A 17,485-nucleotide genomic window follows, 5' to 3' on the forward strand; every position below is an offset into this window, starting at 1 on the left:
CTCTGAATTTATAACCTGATTGTTGTGGACCTGTGGGCTTTTGAGAGAGGTCCAAGTCCAAGATTTTTCTTTTATTTATTTATTTATTTAATTAATTTTTTATATATATATATATTTTTTTATATATTTTTTTTTTTCGCTTTTTTTTTTCGCTTTTTTTTTTTTGCATAACACGTGGGCTTCGCCTAGCGAGCATGACAGCTCATGAACAAACCTTTGCTCCTTCAAGATTAACGTTTTGACTGACGAATAGACCCCTGTTGGAAGTAACTCAAGTCTTTCCCTTGTGTTGACTGATCATCTAAATAGAACCCACAAAGTGTCTTGGATTATGTTCAAGCTTCTTGGAGCTAATCCCGATTGACATGATGAAATGCAATGTATCTAATGTTAAATGACCTAAAAATGAATGTGTGAATAAGGAGGGCAAATTTTAGGGTGTTACACCTCTTTCCAGGGATTACTTCCTGATGTAAATGCCTATTCAGAGGCCATTCAATCAATAAAATCATGTTATTCAGTATATCTCTGTTTTCATTTTCATTTTTCTGTTTTGTTTGCAAAAATGACGTCCGAATTTTTTGATAAACATTGCATCATGACACATAAGAGCTTTACAGGTACATGCTTAATAAACATTTAAAATTGCTCTAAATTTTAAGTGCTTTGGATCATCTATTCAGAACAGGTACCCTCAGGGCATTTCCTTAAAATCCCCTGCAGATGATCGTGAATGTTTTCCCCCAACAGACGAATTCGGTATCTTATCCCTGCAGAGCTGATCAGAGCGTTGGATTCTTCAATCCCCAGAAGGTTCTCACCACTGTACCTCCCCCCAAGCGGTGGTTTCAGATTATACACTCCCCAGTAGAGTTGACAGTGTCAGACTATATACCCCCAGCGGAGTTGACAATGCCAGACTGTATCTTCCCAGCAGAAGCGGTTGCTCCTCAGAGTTCGAGGCCAGATCGATAATCTCAATGCCATATCCATGGTTTCTTTCCTTGAAGCAGAACCTCGGTACCGCATCGGTTTTTGCTTCCCCTGCTGAGTCATCTCTCGCAGATCGTGGTTGCCAGAACCACTATCGCTTTCCCCAACAGTAGGTTCTCAGTGCCGTTTGTAACACCTCAAAATTTGCCCTCCTCTTCTTGGGACTAGCTTAACATATTGCATTTCATGTTTAGGGCATTAGGCATTTGCATATTGCATATCATGTGAGAATAGACAAGTCATCCTCCTAAGTCTTTCTCAGAAGATAGAGAGGTTAAGAGATTCAAGCCTGAGGGTCTCATAAATTGATCACTAGCCATCTGAGGGTTTGTGTTCCAATTAGGGTTTTCTTGGTCCCTCAAGGAGGTTAAGCATTATCTTATTGGCAAGGGTACATCATCATCATCATGGTTATGTCCTTATCAAAGGTTTCATTGTTCATGCTCAGATTCCTTGAGATTAGGGTTTTGACCTCTGGTCAACCCTAATTAGTGTCATTCTACCAGTCAGGGTTTCTCAAGGAGATGGGCTTTATTTCTTGGATGGAGATCATATGGTTATATTATGGAGCTTACAAGAGCTAGGGTTTCATTTTGGAGCCAATTCCTCAAGTGGTTGAGGCTCAAGCTGATCAAAGCACTTCCAAGTCATCTGTCAACCAAAAAGTCAACAGAAAGTCAACTGTGGGTTTTGAACTGGGATATTGGTTTTTTTTCATCCCATTCATGTTCCAACAATGTTTATTCATCATGTCAAATACATATCTTGAGGAATTTGAGGCCAGATCAAAAGTTTCCAAAAATGGAAAGTGACCTGTAATTTCAACTTTCCAAAAATGGAAGGTTTTTGGTCCAAATTCAACTTGATCTTACATCATCAAAGAAGTTTCAAATGAATTTTTGTCCAACATGAAAGTTGAAGATCTCTCTCTCCCATTTCCAAAAAGTCTAAGATCATGAGCATCTGATGAATGGTTGAAGAGATATGGTTCAATCATTGCCAAGTGTGCATGGAACTTCAAAAGGCCATAACTTTTGACTCATAACTCCAAATTGAGTGCTCCTTTTTGCATAATTCTTCTCATGACATGAACTTTCCAAATCATTCATCACATTGCATGAATTTTCATCATATAATCATTTGCACATTCATGACCTTTTTGGAGGGAAATTCACAAATTTGAATTTGGTGCATCATGGGAACAAAATGCCATTGCCAACATGTGCATGGAGTGATTTTAAGTGAATTTGAGCTCCCATTTGGTACTGTTCACGTATGCATTTGCATGGCACCACCAATTTTCCAAAATTTGTCATACACTTTATTTTTGCCTAATCCTAATTAATTCATGACTAATTGTGATTTGGATATAATTAACACATGGTATATAAGGTAAATCATAACAGAATTGTTCATAATCTCAAATTCTAGATCTAGATCTCATTTTCCCTCCAAATTTTCTCTTCTTCCAAATTCAAAAATTCTTCAAAGAACACTTGATTTTTATTGCATATTCTGCTTTCTTGATCCTCAATTAGTAGAATTCAAGCCATTGATTGAAGAAATTGGTGAAGAATCAAGCAATTCCATACATGAACATGAACATGGAGTTTTGAAGATCTAGCTAGATCCAAGCCATTCCAAGAGTTGATTTGTGCTCCAGAAGTGATAACAAGGTTGATAGAAGAGGTTTGGATGCTGCTAGACACATGAATCCACTGCTGCCATTGTTGGATCTTCAAGAGATCAAAAATTCGAACCTCTTAATTCATGATTTTATGTGCATAGACTTGTAGAGTTTTTCATGTTGGTTATACTGATATAAAATTTATTAAAAACGGATGAATATTGCATGAGATATGTGAGTTTAAAGTTTGTAGATCTAGAATGTTTTCCTTTGATTCTCATTATCCATGGCTTGTTATGATTAATGGAGGCTAGATTCGTGATGTGCATTGCATGAGCTTTTGAATGATGTATTCATTATTCTGGAAAAAAAATCGTGTGAGGTTACTGTTCCCTCACCGTCTTCACGAAGAAGACGGTGTTTTCCACCGTGCATGGCTGTGACCGCCACCGTCTGTACAGACCTGGCTGGCGCTAGGGTTTATTCAATTTCATGCCACGCGAGCGTCCATGTGTGCTGCCTGTTGGCCATTTGATTGGGCCACATCTCTTTGACCAAGCCTAGTGGCGTTTGACCGCTGACTGGATATGCCAACGCATAAATGAAACTCAGCGTTTCATCCATACTCCCTCACTTCGATTCCATGTTGTGACATTTTGGATTTTATTTTCTCTTTCAGCGCCTTTTTGATCTACACACGCTTCGATTCCGCCTGGCCACACTTTTTCAAATTAATTCCTTCTTTTGCTTTTCCCTCCATTTCAATATATGTTTTGTTCATTATTTCAAATATTTTTGTCAACTTCAAAAAATCACCAAAAATTGAAAAATGATCCAATTAATTCCAGGTTTTTTGCTACATGATCCTTGAAATGTCTAGAATTTTATGGTTTTGATTTTATGACTTTGCCATTTCTGGAATTTGAATTGTAATTGGTTAATTGATCATGTATGCTTTTGTGACATTGTCTCATTCTTTCTATCATGAAATGCTTGATATTGATCCAAATGCCATGAAATTTTGCATGATGATTCTTAACATGTTGATGCAATTGTGTGATTTTATTTGGCAGTTTTTGCTATTGTCTTCAATGTTTGGGACATATGTACTTTAGGTGTGACAATGTGTGTCACACAATTGGATGTCTTGTTTGTGCAATTTTATTTCCATATCCAATGACCTCTTCTGTTTATAATTTTTGGCATGATGATTGTGTGTGACATGTTGTATGCTCATGAAAATTTCCAGAATTGTTTGACTCATTTCTGTTTTGATATGGAATTTTGATTCTTATTGTCCATTTGAATGCTTTGAAATTGTCTTTGCCATAGCTTGCTCATGAATTGACTTTGCTTGATGATTTTGATTTGGTCCTTTTTAGGACATATTCATGGTTGTTTAAATGAGCTTTGTGTTGAATATTAGATTCTGTTTTGGCTTTTTACTTCACCTTTGACCCTAGGCTTTGTCCTAAGGGTTTGAACTCACAATTTGAGCTTTGAATTTCAGGATCAAGCATTCATCTCCATGGTTGATGTTGCTTCCTCATTTGAGCTTTGCTATTTGCATTGTTTACTAACCTTTGGTTATTTTGTAGGTTCTTTGGTATTGAATCACTTGTGTGTTTGCCTTATATGGCTTACTTGTTGTACATATTGGGGTTGTCTGACTGTTGTTAACTGTTGGTTGTTTTGTCTGAGTACTTTACTAATGTGTTAGCTTTTCTTACAGGTACTTTAGCCGCTTTAACTCATTGCTTGAGTTGCTTTGCTTTGCTTGTGGTGGGCATACCACTTAGGTAACTTCTTGAACTCCATGTAGGCTGGAAGACCTGTCATGTTATTTTGGCAGGCACCTGTCTGAAGCCCTCCTTAAGAGGCAATGCTTGTGCTTGTTTATCTTTGTGCCTTGTACATGTAAAGACCTCCTAAGTGAAGAGGCATTGGCAGATAGAAGGGATGTGCAATCCATCCCCTGCTATTCAGTTGAGTCTTTCATCTTGCTCGCACTACGTGCTGATGCATTTTGAATAAACACCCAAGATCCTTGTATATAGAGTCAGTCATGTGGAGTAGAGTTCCCCATTCTGGACTCCCACGCCTTCATTGTTTGAAGCTCACCCAGGCCTGGGTTAAGAGCTATGAGGTCCAACCCTCATTACCTTTTCATCTGCTCACCCTAACGGTCAATGTCAGTGGTTAAGAGCTTTGTCAGATACCCCTTCCAGTTGGCTTGTTTGTCGAGGTTGATATGACCCCTTGACTAAAGCCCAGCCTTGTATGAGCCACTTGTTTGCATATAGTGTGTGTGCTTGCTCTCCTGTGCTTGTGTTTGCTTACTTGATATTTAGGCTAGCTTGCTTCCTGTGCGAGTTAGGTTATGTTAGAAACCTCAACCTAGGACTATTGTGGATTACATGACAACTATTAGGCTTGAGTCAGTCTCCCTTTTAGTTTGTTATTTCCCGGTCTCTGGTTAGGAGAAAGTTTATCCCCTGTTAAGGGGAACTACGTTGCCCTGATCCTCATACCAGATGAGGTACGTAGGCAGGAGATCGTGCGAGATCTCTCCGGGCAACCTTTTCTTTTTTGTGTGTATTAGCTTGTCTGTTTGATAACCTCTTGTGTGTTTGTGTGGAGTCTGACGTAAGCCCAGCGATTGGCAGTCGGTTTCCTGTGGGTGTTTGTGTGCTTGGAGTCTGAAGTAAGTCCAGCGATTGGCATTCGGTTTCCTTGTTTGTTTGTTGTTTGGAGTCGGACGTAAGACCAGCCATTGGCAGTCTGTTTCCATTTGCGTGTTTGCTTTGACGTCTCAGCGTCTGTGCGTGTGTTTTGTTTCGGCGTGCGTTAGCCGAACTACGGTAGCTCTGATTCTCATTCCAGATGAGATACGTAGGCATAGGATGCGATATCCTAGTGAGCTCGTTACCATTTCCACGAACTACATTGACTCTGATGTTTGTTTCTGACAAACTACGTAGGCCCAGGATGCGACATCCTGCCGAGTCACCTTCCTCCATCTTCTTCCATCTGTGTTCTATTCCAGTGTGTGTGCATTCTTTTTGAGCAGTTATTCAGCAACCTTATTCTATTCTTTCTGAGCGTGGATCCCGTCGAGTACGACGGACGTGAGGGGTGCTAATACCTTCCCCTTGCGTAACCGACTCCCGATCCTTGTAATCTCCGGTCGCAAGACCATTTCCTTTCCAGGTTTACTTCGAGCGTTTCCTTTCCCTTGTTTGGGATAAATAACTCACGGTGGCGGCTCTGTTTTTTTTTTCCGCCGGTTGTTTTTCGCGTTGCGACACCGTTCTCTCCCCAGTCAGAATCTCGGTATTTCGTCATTGCTAGAACACCGTGTGGCGGGTCATTTCCCCATAGAATTCTTTGCGCTGTGCATCTCCAGCAGCCTTGCCAGGGTCCAGAAGATGGTGATCATTTCCCCAGAAGATCCCCTTGCCTCAGTTTGGCATTCTACCCAGCATTTCGCATCCCTGCATGTAGAATCATATTGCATTGCATCCTCCCAAATCGCGTAGCATTTCCATTTTCATGGAGCATTACGCCATTGAAAAATTCAAACATACGCATGTAAGCATAAAACATTCTCGGTATCCCAAGTGATAAGCCAGAAGTTGTTTCCAATACTCATACTGAAGATTGTTCATGACTTACCTTTGTTATCCCCAGCAAGTGTCATTGGCCCATGCGCCGCCTCTATTATCGTTCCCTATTTCTGTCGATGCTGACAGGCATGAAGTTTCTGATATTCAGACCGAAGTGGAGTTCAGGGTAGTTTTCCGATGTTCAGATCGAAGAAGTTTCCGACGTTCAGGTCGATGCAACTTGTGGCGTTCAGGCCAGTTTTCCGATGTTCAGATCGAAGAAGTTTCTGACATTCAGGTCGATGCAACTTGTGGCATTCAGGCCAATTTTCCGACGTTCAGATCGAAGAAGTTTCCGACGTTCAGGTCGATGCAACTTGTGGCATTCAGGCCAATTTTCCGATATTCAGATCGAAGTGGCATTCATGCCAAGTTTCCGGTATTCAGACCGAAGTGGCATTCAGGCCAATTTTCCGATATTCAGATCGAAGTGGCATTCAAGCTAAGTTTCCGGTATTCAGACCGAAGTGGCATTGAGGCCAGTTTTCCGATGTTCAGATCGAAGAAGTTCCCGACATTCAGGTCGACGCAACTTGTGGCATTCAGGCCAGCCTCTCGGTGTTCAGACCGATATTAATAATCTCATATCTCCCGATGTTCAGATCGAAGTCATTTCCAGTATTCAGACTGATGAGCGGCATTCAGGCCATGGTTATTTCTATGTTACCATTTATTTTGGTATCCAGGTTAACATTCTTTTTCGGTATTCAGACTGATGAGCGGCATTCAGGCCATGGTTATTTCTGTGTTACCATTTATTTTGGTATTCAGGTTAACATCCTTTTTTGGTATTCAGACTGACTCTCACCGTACCAGACGGATTCTTCTTTCAAGACCACCTCTTTGCCGATTCTGACAGGCATTGTTAATTCACTTCACTTCAGTGCAAATTTTCGGGCTTTTATTGTATTCAATCCCTTGATACCTCGAAAGCACGAAAGTCGCTGCTATCTTCTTTCCAGGTCTCTAGTTGATTGAATAGGGGCAGCTGTAACACCCCAAAATTTACCCTTCATTTTTCCTGGAAGCATACGCTTTACACCTCATGCATGCATTTATTTTTAGGTCATTTAGCATTTGCATTTCATCATGGCAATTGGAATCGGATCCAAGAAGCTTGAACATCATCCAGGACACTTTGTGGGCTCTATTTAGATGATCAGTCAACACAAGGGAAATACTTGAGTTACTTCCAACAGGGTTCTATTCGTCAGTCAAAACGTTAATCTTGAAGGAGCAAAGGTTTGTTCATGAGCTGTCATGCTCGCTAGGCGAAGCCCACGTGTTTTGAATAAATAAATAAATAAATAAGTAAATAAATAAATAAATAAAAGAAAAAATCTTGGACTTGGACCTCTCTCATTTGAGCCCACAGGTCCACAAAAATCAGGTTATAAATTCAGAGTTTCAGTGAAACAAAAGACCATTCTATTCCTATTACCCTATCTGGGAAAAAGATAGTGAGAGAAGAACCCTGGGAAAAAAGATAGTGAGAGAAGAGCTAACAGAGTTCAGAGCAACCTCCGGGCAACTCTGAAAGGTTCATTCTGACTCACACACTTTCAGCTCAAGCAAACCCTAACATTGGTTTGCAAATCCAGTCGTGCCATTTGATTTCAACCGATCTCTCCAATCAGGTCTGCCCTTATTCCCATTACCTTTGTGCTTTGAAGTTGAATACTCTGAATGTTTGAGGTATGATGGATGAATTTTATTAGGTTTTTGCCCACGGGTTCATAATTATATATGAATGTATAAATAATGCCTTGAATGCTTAATCGTTTAATTTCTGAAGTGTATGCCACAGGGTTTGAGGTTTCTGAAACCATAACATTATCCATGAAAAACCATACTGGTTTGCTTTAATCTGACTTACGTTTGTCATAGCATGTTTTCTCCTAATCCTTATCTTGTTTCACTAACCCTTTTGTTGAGTTTTTGTGAAGGCTCACATGACTTCTGCAGGGATAGCTCGCTGGATATTCCACTTTGCTTGTGGGATACCATTTGGGAGATTTATTCCGATTGCCTTGTTGGCACATTTACTTTATACATGTTTGTTTTGTATGTGTTCGTATCCCCGCAGGTAGCGCGGTTCCTTCGTCAAGGACTGCCTTTTTGCATGAGCATCCCAAACCCTAACCCTTCCTTGATTTTTCTTCTCCTAAACACACGTTTACTCCTTCTACTACAGGTGAGTAAGTCTCCAAAGGTCGAGCATCCGGTAGATTGCGTAGTAACGTCGTCCGCCCCCAAAACATAACCCTTAACCCGTAGTTAGCCGAACTACGGCTTGCTCTGATTCTCATTCCAGATGAGATACGTAGGCATAAGATGCGATGTCTTAGCGAGCACACATCCCCCAACCCATAGGTCAGCCGAGCTACGAAGACTCTGATTCTCATATTCAGATGAGATACGTATGCAGTGGATGCGACATCCGCGCGAGTCATTTTCATTTAACCCCCTTTTTTAGTAAACAGCACAAGATAAACTCACACCCTTTAGACAAGAACTACAAAAGTGGATCCCGTAGAGTACTACGGATGCGTAGGGGTGCTAATACCTTCCCTTCGCATAACCGACTCCCGAACCCAAGATTTGGTTGCGAGACCTTGTCTTTTCCTTTCTTCTTTTCAGGTTTACTTCGAGCGTTTCCTTTCCCTCCTTTGGGATAAATAACGCACGGTGGCGACTCTTCTGTCATTTTCTTTCGCCGGTTGTTTTTTTGCACACTGTATTTTTTCAGGTTGCGACAGTACGCAAGTATCAAAAGGCCCAACATCATCTGTATACTCAACATGTGGGATGATTTGAGGGTGTGATATAGGGAGGTACCACTCTAAGTAATCATCTTCACACTGTGAGGCGTGCTAAACTGTAACTACGTGATCTTTAATGGCACGACCAGAGTTTATGATGTTACTCTGAAACCACCTGTCAATGCCCGTAGATGGAATATCTGGAACTGATCGTGGGATGCTCTGAACATAACTATATTGTCGCAGACACCTCTCAAGCAAGTGTCTAGCGACCATGATCTTTCACCGCACATAACCTGAATATTGAGAAGAGTCATCAAACTCATGGTGGACTCTATGATCAGTGTATGGTGTCCAAATGACATCATCTACAGTCACCGCATTTAGCCTCCTCCGATACTCTACAACACCACCAGGATGTGATTGCATGGCCTTCCATCTCCTCGCCCGTGGGCCCCCACTAGGGAATGCTGCACCCTTCTGTCACAGATGGTGGGAAAATGCTTGTATATCCAGCACTGATATCAGAACACAGACACAACAAATAATAATTAAGAAATGTTATTCATAACAATTAAATAAGAACTCAACAACAAATAATAATTTCAAAGGATACTTGTAATAGACTCAAATAACTAGCAAGTTGCCTGGTCTTAAATGTTGTCGCCAGTCCAAGTGTTTTATATAGGATGGTCAACGCAACGTACCCCTAAACCCAACTGGTAACGTCAAAGCTATTGAACAGACACATGTACCGGGCGTCAATATAAACACCTGACTTGTACGTAAAGAGAGTACATGCTACTAGATGTAGCATGTACACCCTAGCGGTAGCCTCATATCTCTGTGCTACAACATCCTCCTCGTACTTATCTTGAAGCCAAGAGATACGAAGGTGAGCGTTCACATTAAAGTCAAACTCCTTCAGCACGACCTCCTCAGAAACTCCTAAATCTTGTACATAAGTCAACACATGCAAGCGACAGACTAATAACACGAGTTGTGAAGAATCTGTCGGTGATGGATAGATGGAACAAAGAAAAGACATCATTCAGAGTGATAGTCATCTCCCCAAACGGAAGATGAAATGAAGATGTCTCCTTGTGCCATTGCTCAACAAAAGCAGTAAGACATAGAGTGTCGAGCTTGGTAAGTGAGCAGTCGGCAAAATCAAGGAGGTCAAAATCACGTACAATATGTTTGACCTGCTCAGGCATCGAAGTCTTCGGGAAGTTCTTCAACTTCGATCTGTGTGATGTCACCTTCAGTGGGAGACAGTCCTATAACAAACAAATTAAAAAAAATAGCAGTTAGCTTTCATGGAACAATAATAAATAAATTAAAATTAAAACATAAAATATATATACTTCTCATGCCATAGTCGGTACACCACATGGTCAGCATACTCGGTAAGCACTGATCGTTCAATGGATCCTCCCGAGAATGCTCCATTAGTGGGCATAGACGGCTCGGTCGAAGGAGCCGAAACCTCGGTGTCAGCAATAGCATATGGGACCGAATCTACAACAATGACATATGGATGAACCACCTCATCAACAACCTCGGCAGAAATATGCGTTGCATCTGTCTCGACTGTTGAGTCATAAACATCATGAGCATCCACATCCTGAGCATGAACAACCTTAACATCATCTCTGGATTGCTCAGCTGATTAACCGCCTGGGGGTGCTACGGGATGCGCGTAACTGCTCTTGCTTAACCAACCGTTTCTGGTGTGAACCGATTGAAACCACTCGTCCAGACCGTATTTGGGAAGACTCGTCCTCAGCAGCCTTAACCTAATTTGTTGCTCTGTTTGTCGCTCTACCTGCAATAGTATAGTCCCTGCCCCTGTATTTCACTACAGAAAATGGAAAAAAGAAAAAGACTAATAACTACCGAAAATTTTCCTAATTTTAAAATTTTCCTAACTTTTTCGGAAATTCTGAAATTTTCGGGAAAAAATAAAGTTTTTATAACTACCGGAAATTCTGAAATTTATGGGGATTTGCAGATTATATGTACCACAAATTGTGAAATTTTCGGTGTAAATGTTTTCACAATGACCAGAAATTTGGAAATTTGAACTCCAATATTTGTTGTTTGTCTTTTACGGTTTCGGTTCATTTATTATTATTTATTGAGTCTTCTTCATAATTGCTGAAACGTTAATCAATTTTTGAGTCGATTCATTTTAGCATGCATAATTGGATTGCTTGTATTTGAGTATGATCATTATGGTTTTAGTCAATTGCTTTAGTTAATGAAACAAAAACCATTTTAGTCAATTTGATATATCTGACAATTTTTTGTGTATTGTCTTTGAACAATATGCGGTATTTGTGAACTGTGTATATATAATCGTGATTGATTTCTAATATAAGCATAAGCTCTTAATTTTTGCTTTAAGACTTCTGCGTGTTTGTAAGACTCTTATATTACTTTTTGACAAAACGATCAATTTTTTAAAATGTTTTAATCGTCTTCTTTAGACCGTTTCTCTACTCCATATTGTTACCCAACAACCTGACATATTTTCCCTCTAGATTCTAGTTTGTTTATGTGATTGTGTAATGTGGAGAAATAACATAACGACCACATTAAAAAAATAGATGAAATCATCAAATGCACTAAGAAAATATCTGTGGTCATGAAAAAATTGTGTAGGAATGAGGTTTTATATATTCAAAATGAAGTGATTCACCACATTTGAAAATTTTATTATTGATTAATTTGTAAAAAGTCTTTTATGTTTGACAAATTGACATATATCACCTACAAAGTTTTCATCAACGTTTACAATAGGAATCTCATGATGAATATTAAGCAACCTAGCATTAGACAAATGGCTTATCCTAAAGTGCCATAAGGTTTGTTTAGGTAGATAAAATTTGAGCTATGAGCATGAGTGTTAAAATTGGAAGCATTGGAGTGACTTTGGTATGCTTGAGATAGTATATAATCCCTCAATCAATTCACCCGAACCAAAATTTTTCCTATATGAGCAATAAAGAGCATCAAAACCAACATTGCATTGAGAATCAATGGCCAGTTTAAGAACATATATGAGATTTGAAGAAAAATAAAGAAATAAATCATTATATATAAGTCAGAAGACAAACTGATGGTCAAACTTTGATGACTTAGAAGTCATTACATTCAAGCTTAATTGATTGAACTAGTTTGAAGCAAATTCAGTAACTTGTCACATAGTACTAAAGTCATACGAACAAGTTCCTTTGGTGCATCTAGTAACATCATACTTGAATTGTTCCTCAATGGAAACATTATTTCCAGTTGCATTCCTTCTATAATTTGGGGGAAAACATTATCGCATAGAGTCCAAGCTTTGTAACTAGGATCAAATTTGGATTGGAACTAGTACTGAACCATCTTTAAATTCAAATTTGTTTTTTGCATCAAGTGCACAATACATGGATCAAGGCCAAGCATGATAATTTGGGTGAGCACGAGAGTAATCACCATTGAATAAGGTTCATTAGATGAATGAACATAGGAAACATTTCTAAGTTATTAAGAAACTTGTGGACGATTTTCAACAGAAGGAGATGGTGGAGCATTTGTAGCATTGCGAGCCATTGATGAAGATAGATTGATGCACAACATAACTTAGAAAAGGTCTAATACCATCTTAAAAATGTCATCCATTGACGCAATAGAAGAAAAGTGCATTAGTTTAAAGAAGAAGAAAGGAGATAAACTCTTGCATATTAATTGAATGAATCCCAAAACGCACCACCTTTACCGTATGTAGAGCAAGAATATCTAACTGTTCTAACAACCAAACTAACAATTCAATAACCAACTCCAGTAAACTCAACAAGATGAACTAATCTAACCAACACTATGAGCTCTAATCACATGCAGCTATCAGTTTTGTGTCATCATGCTCAAGGAGTAAAAAGAATCATCTGCGCGATGAATTGAAGCATTCATGCATCACAGTTTGACAAATATTACCAAAATAGTATATGGTACAAATGATAATGGAAACATGAACTGTCTGAAAATGATAATGACACATGAACTGTCTGATAATGGGACAAATGTTTTTTTCTTCTTCTAGAATCACATGATTTGGGACAGAGGAAGTATGATAAAACATAACTAAATAAAACATTATCAAGTTAAGAGGTTGCTATTTTTCGATGAGTAGTAAAAAAGTCACAGTAGTTCAATTTTGCCACTCTCTACAAGCGGCTTTATCGATTTGTAACATATAAAGTAAAGGACACCAGCCTCCATTTCAAACAGCTTTGACCTGCAAAAACAATCAAATTAATCTGCTTGCTAAATTTTCTTAAAACCGGCAGAATAAACTTATGCAAGAAAAAGATAATTGCCTGTCATCAACAGGTCCGTCTCCAAGCTGAATGCCTGTGAGATAATCTTTACTTCTACACAAAACAAATGTGTCGAGCCGTGGTTCTGGAACTGAAACATGCATAAACAAATTAATTGTCAGAACATATGCTTCGTCTGTTTCGGGAGACATCCTAGTCTCAGTGACATAACATACAGAAAAGAAGACATGGTATTATGAACTGTCTGAGGGATTCATGCACTTCAAAACAACTTCAAGTCAAATATGTACACAAAACTACAAATTAGCAAAACAGCTAAATGCATACAGTTCATAAAATGTTGAAAAAAGGTACTACAGGAATGATCCTCAGACTCTGATTAAGTCATTCAATCCAATTCCAAAATCTTTCATATTGCTTGTCAAAATGCTAACAAATTCTTTACAGAGGTGTCGGTGCTACAAAGGTCCTAGGCTGACAAAATGGTCCATAAGAAATATCAAAACCAAAAATGACATGGATAAACAAGAATGGAAAATTACTCATGTCATCCTCTTCACTAATTATAGATTGCCTCTCATAAGACTGATAATTTTCAGGCAGTTTTGATAGAACACTCTCTTCCAGATGTTTCTTTAGGTCATCTGAGCACCTACAACCAGAGAACTAGATTAAAAACCACAAGTAGCATACTTTGCTACAAATTGAAAGTCCAAAAATTTTCTTGTTAAAATACATTGAGCTATCTTTTAAAACACATTGAACAGCCTTACCTTTCGGTGAAAAATTTCTCATCCTTAGAAAGCCTGTTCCAAAGTTCTTCAGTTTTTCGGATGTGGAACATGTACTTTTCGATCTGCAATATAAGTGTGGTTATTAAAATTGACCAAGATGCAATCTAGGAAACACAACAATAGGTGACTCTATACACATCTTGATTAGTATTCAAATATTTCAACAATTAATGTGTACTTTATTTATATAAAATCTATGATACGGGTAGAAACTAAGATTGCAAAAAACATTATCTCGCAAAATAGATGCTATACAAAAAAATAAAATTTCAATCTAGTTAAAGATCAATAGGGCCACTGCTATTGAGTGGTTCCACTGGTTTGAGCAAAAAAGATAAAAGGAGTTGAAGGAGTTAAAAGATCGGAGCAATGGAGTCAAACACAAGATCTTAAGTAAGATCGACCGGCTTGTGAAAGATCGTAAATTCGGATATCGTTAGCACGTAAGATTCAACCAAAGAAAAAATGGTAATTTCATCCCGTTAAGTCAGCTCAGTTGGTAGCTGTGCAGGGACATCAAATATACAGGCGCGGATTCAAACCCTCGACATCCTACTTGTTCACCTTTAAAAAAGGTGAATTCCAGCCACTAGGCTAATTGATAAAAAAAACATGAAAACTATAATTCAGGCCCCCAAAAAAAATCTTGCTTCAAAAAGCTTGATCTTGATCATGCCGGTGACGAAAACGATCTTTCTCTGATCATAGCACTCTCAGACATCCTTAGCACGTAGAATCTTACGATCCAACACTCAATCTTTGACTACACTGGACCGGAGTCCAACTTCGGTTAAAATAACAACTAGTATACTAACCGAGTAAGGTCACTGCTAATACTCCAACTTCAGTTAACATAACAACTAATATACTAACTAAGGTCACAACTAATACTACAAGTACAACAACAAATCATTGGTTCATTTATCTTAACTATTGGTTTGAGTCTATGGCTGTTTACCTTCAAGATACGGATGCGAAGATACGACCTCAAAAGAAAGAGGGTTCTATCCAAGTCCATTTGATACAAAGACACTGAAAGAGGGTCAGTCCCAACAGTAGATTTTTCCTCCACAGTTTCTTCCTGTAAAAGAACACAACAAGAATCAAATCACAAGACCAAATTTCCAATTTTCAGAACAAAAACAGGAAAATGCAATAGGGTTTGAGATGCTACCATCAACTCAATTTGTTCTCTGACACGGGCAATCAAATCAGATTGAAAAGGAAGAATCTCCGGGGCTGCTTTCTCATTACGCCAAGCTCGTTTGAGAAGTTCAACATCAGTGGTTGAAAGCATGGCATTATAATCATCTTCAGCCTGAGTTGATTGTTCTCCATCCACAGATCTTGAAGCCATTGATTAGAATTTAGAATGAAAACGAAAACAGCACACACTTGAACCTTTTCAGTAGCAACTAGAAAAGTAGAATTTTGTGAGAAAATCGCAACATCAATGTGAAACAAGGCTGAGAAAACAGGAAGCAGAAACGGTCCGGTGTAACGCAATCTGAGAGAATTTCTTTTGAAACGAGGGGGAGAAAGGCGGGACGATGATAATGTCGCGGCGGATTTAGGTTTTCGTACAGAAACTGTTTTTGGAGTGTTTTGGGAATTTTTTCCCGCGGAAACGGATGGCAAAAAAGTTCTTAGGACGACACTTTGGAGCGGGACCCCGCATGTCAGTCAATTCTCGGACTTCAATTATATTATTTAACTTTAATAATTTATATATGATATAATATATAATTATATAGTTTAAAATGTTTTTTTATAAAAAATATTAATATATTAAAAAATAAAAAATTATTAGTGAATCATTTTATTTTATTATATAATGTATTATTTTACTACCTAAATACCTAACATTAAAAAAATTCATCAAATACATAAAATGTACATACCTTACTGTAGCGGTGTATTCGTCACTTTATGATTTATTGATTAAATCAAAAGCAAAGCATACAAAGAATCGAGTCGCCACCGCACTTTTATTTATCCAAAGGAATGGCTAAAAATCGAACAAAAGCCTAAGAAGTTTTACACATAGAAAACTAATGAAAGGTCAGATATCTAGGTAAGGGGGTTAATTACACAATGGGAGATATCTAGGTAAGGGGGTTAATTACACAATGGGAAGGTGTTAGGCACCCAAAACGTCCTAGGAAGCCCTTTTCACAACTTGTTGTATGACATGTTATTTGTTTATGAAATATTTATTGTGCAAACATGGATTGAAAGGATGAGAGAAGAATATACAAGTTATTATTTTTGTGTTTGAACGGATGAACTCGTTGCCTACGTACCTTTCCATGGAAGGTAAGGATCAAAACGCCGTAGTTCGGCTAAAAGATTTCCAAAATATGAGTGGATTCATTTTAAAACACAAAAGCTCTAAGGTCTTTCGTTATCCACGGGAGAAAACTCAACCTTATACAAACAACAAGTCCACCATGTGAGAAAAGCTTCAACTTGCTAGTGAGGGGTTAACCCTATAATAAGCAAGGAAGTCTTACAATTTAATCACTAAGGACAAAAGGTGAGATCAACATCAACCAACTAGGATAAATCAAACCTATGGCTAATGTATGAAAACTTATCAAGAATGGACAAAGCCACAAAACAATTGAATGGGTGAGATTAACCAATTAGGATTATTCACAAAAGATGGTCAAAATATGATTAGAATTCAATTCAAAGAAGTATTATGAAAATGAAGTTTGAAAAATCAAAGGCCTAAGACCTAGGTTTCTAATTTGAAAAGAAGTGAAGATGTTTGCACAATAATTTTCAATTTTGGGTTAACATGCATAGGGAGGTTTAAAGAAACAAAAAGTGGGAAGGGTGAGGGAGTAAAACTTCTTAGATGTTCACCTCTTGAAATCATATGTAGATGATTCAAGTGATTCCTTTGGAATAGTCAACAATGCAAATAACAGATAAACAACATAAATGGATACCGGATGCCAATCAATGGACTTATTCCAATCTCACAAAACAAAACTGGATACCGGATGCCAATCAATGGACTTACACCAATCTCCTAAAATAAAACATGGATACCAGATGTCAATCAATGGACTTATACTAGTCTCCTAAAACAAAATGGATACCGGATGACAATCAATGAACTTATACCAATCTCCTAAAACAAAAATGGATACCGGAAGCCAATCAATGGACTTATACCAATCTCCTAAAACAAAATGAAACAATGATACCAGATGCCAATCAATGGACTTATACTAATCTCACAAAACAAAATAACAAGGATACCAGATGCCAATCAATGGACTTACACTAGTCTCACAAAACAAAATAA

General features: G+C 38.3%; 1 protein-coding gene across 1 annotated transcript; it reads right to left on the reverse strand.

The window, feature by feature from the left end:
• Positions 1-12,966: 12,966 nt before the first annotated feature.
• Positions 12,967-15,847, reverse strand: LOC127136240 (DNA replication complex GINS protein SLD5). Its single transcript, XM_051062829.1, has 6 exons — positions 15,341-15,847; positions 15,125-15,247; positions 14,146-14,228; positions 13,915-14,024; positions 13,412-13,502; positions 12,967-13,329 (listed from the first exon to the last, which is right to left on the reverse strand). The coding sequence occupies exons 1-6, from the start codon at positions 15,521-15,523 to the stop codon at positions 13,233-13,235; spliced, it is 687 nt and encodes a 228-aa protein (XP_050918786.1). The 5' UTR covers positions 15,524-15,847; the 3' UTR covers positions 12,967-13,232.
• Between the last annotated feature and the right edge of the window lie 1,638 nt (positions 15,848-17,485).

This window comes from Lathyrus oleraceus, chromosome 1, assembly GCF_024323335.1.
Source record: "Lathyrus oleraceus cultivar Zhongwan6 chromosome 1, CAAS_Psat_ZW6_1.0, whole genome shotgun sequence".
Taxonomy (NCBI): Eukaryota; Viridiplantae; Streptophyta; class Magnoliopsida; order Fabales; family Fabaceae; genus Lathyrus; species Lathyrus oleraceus.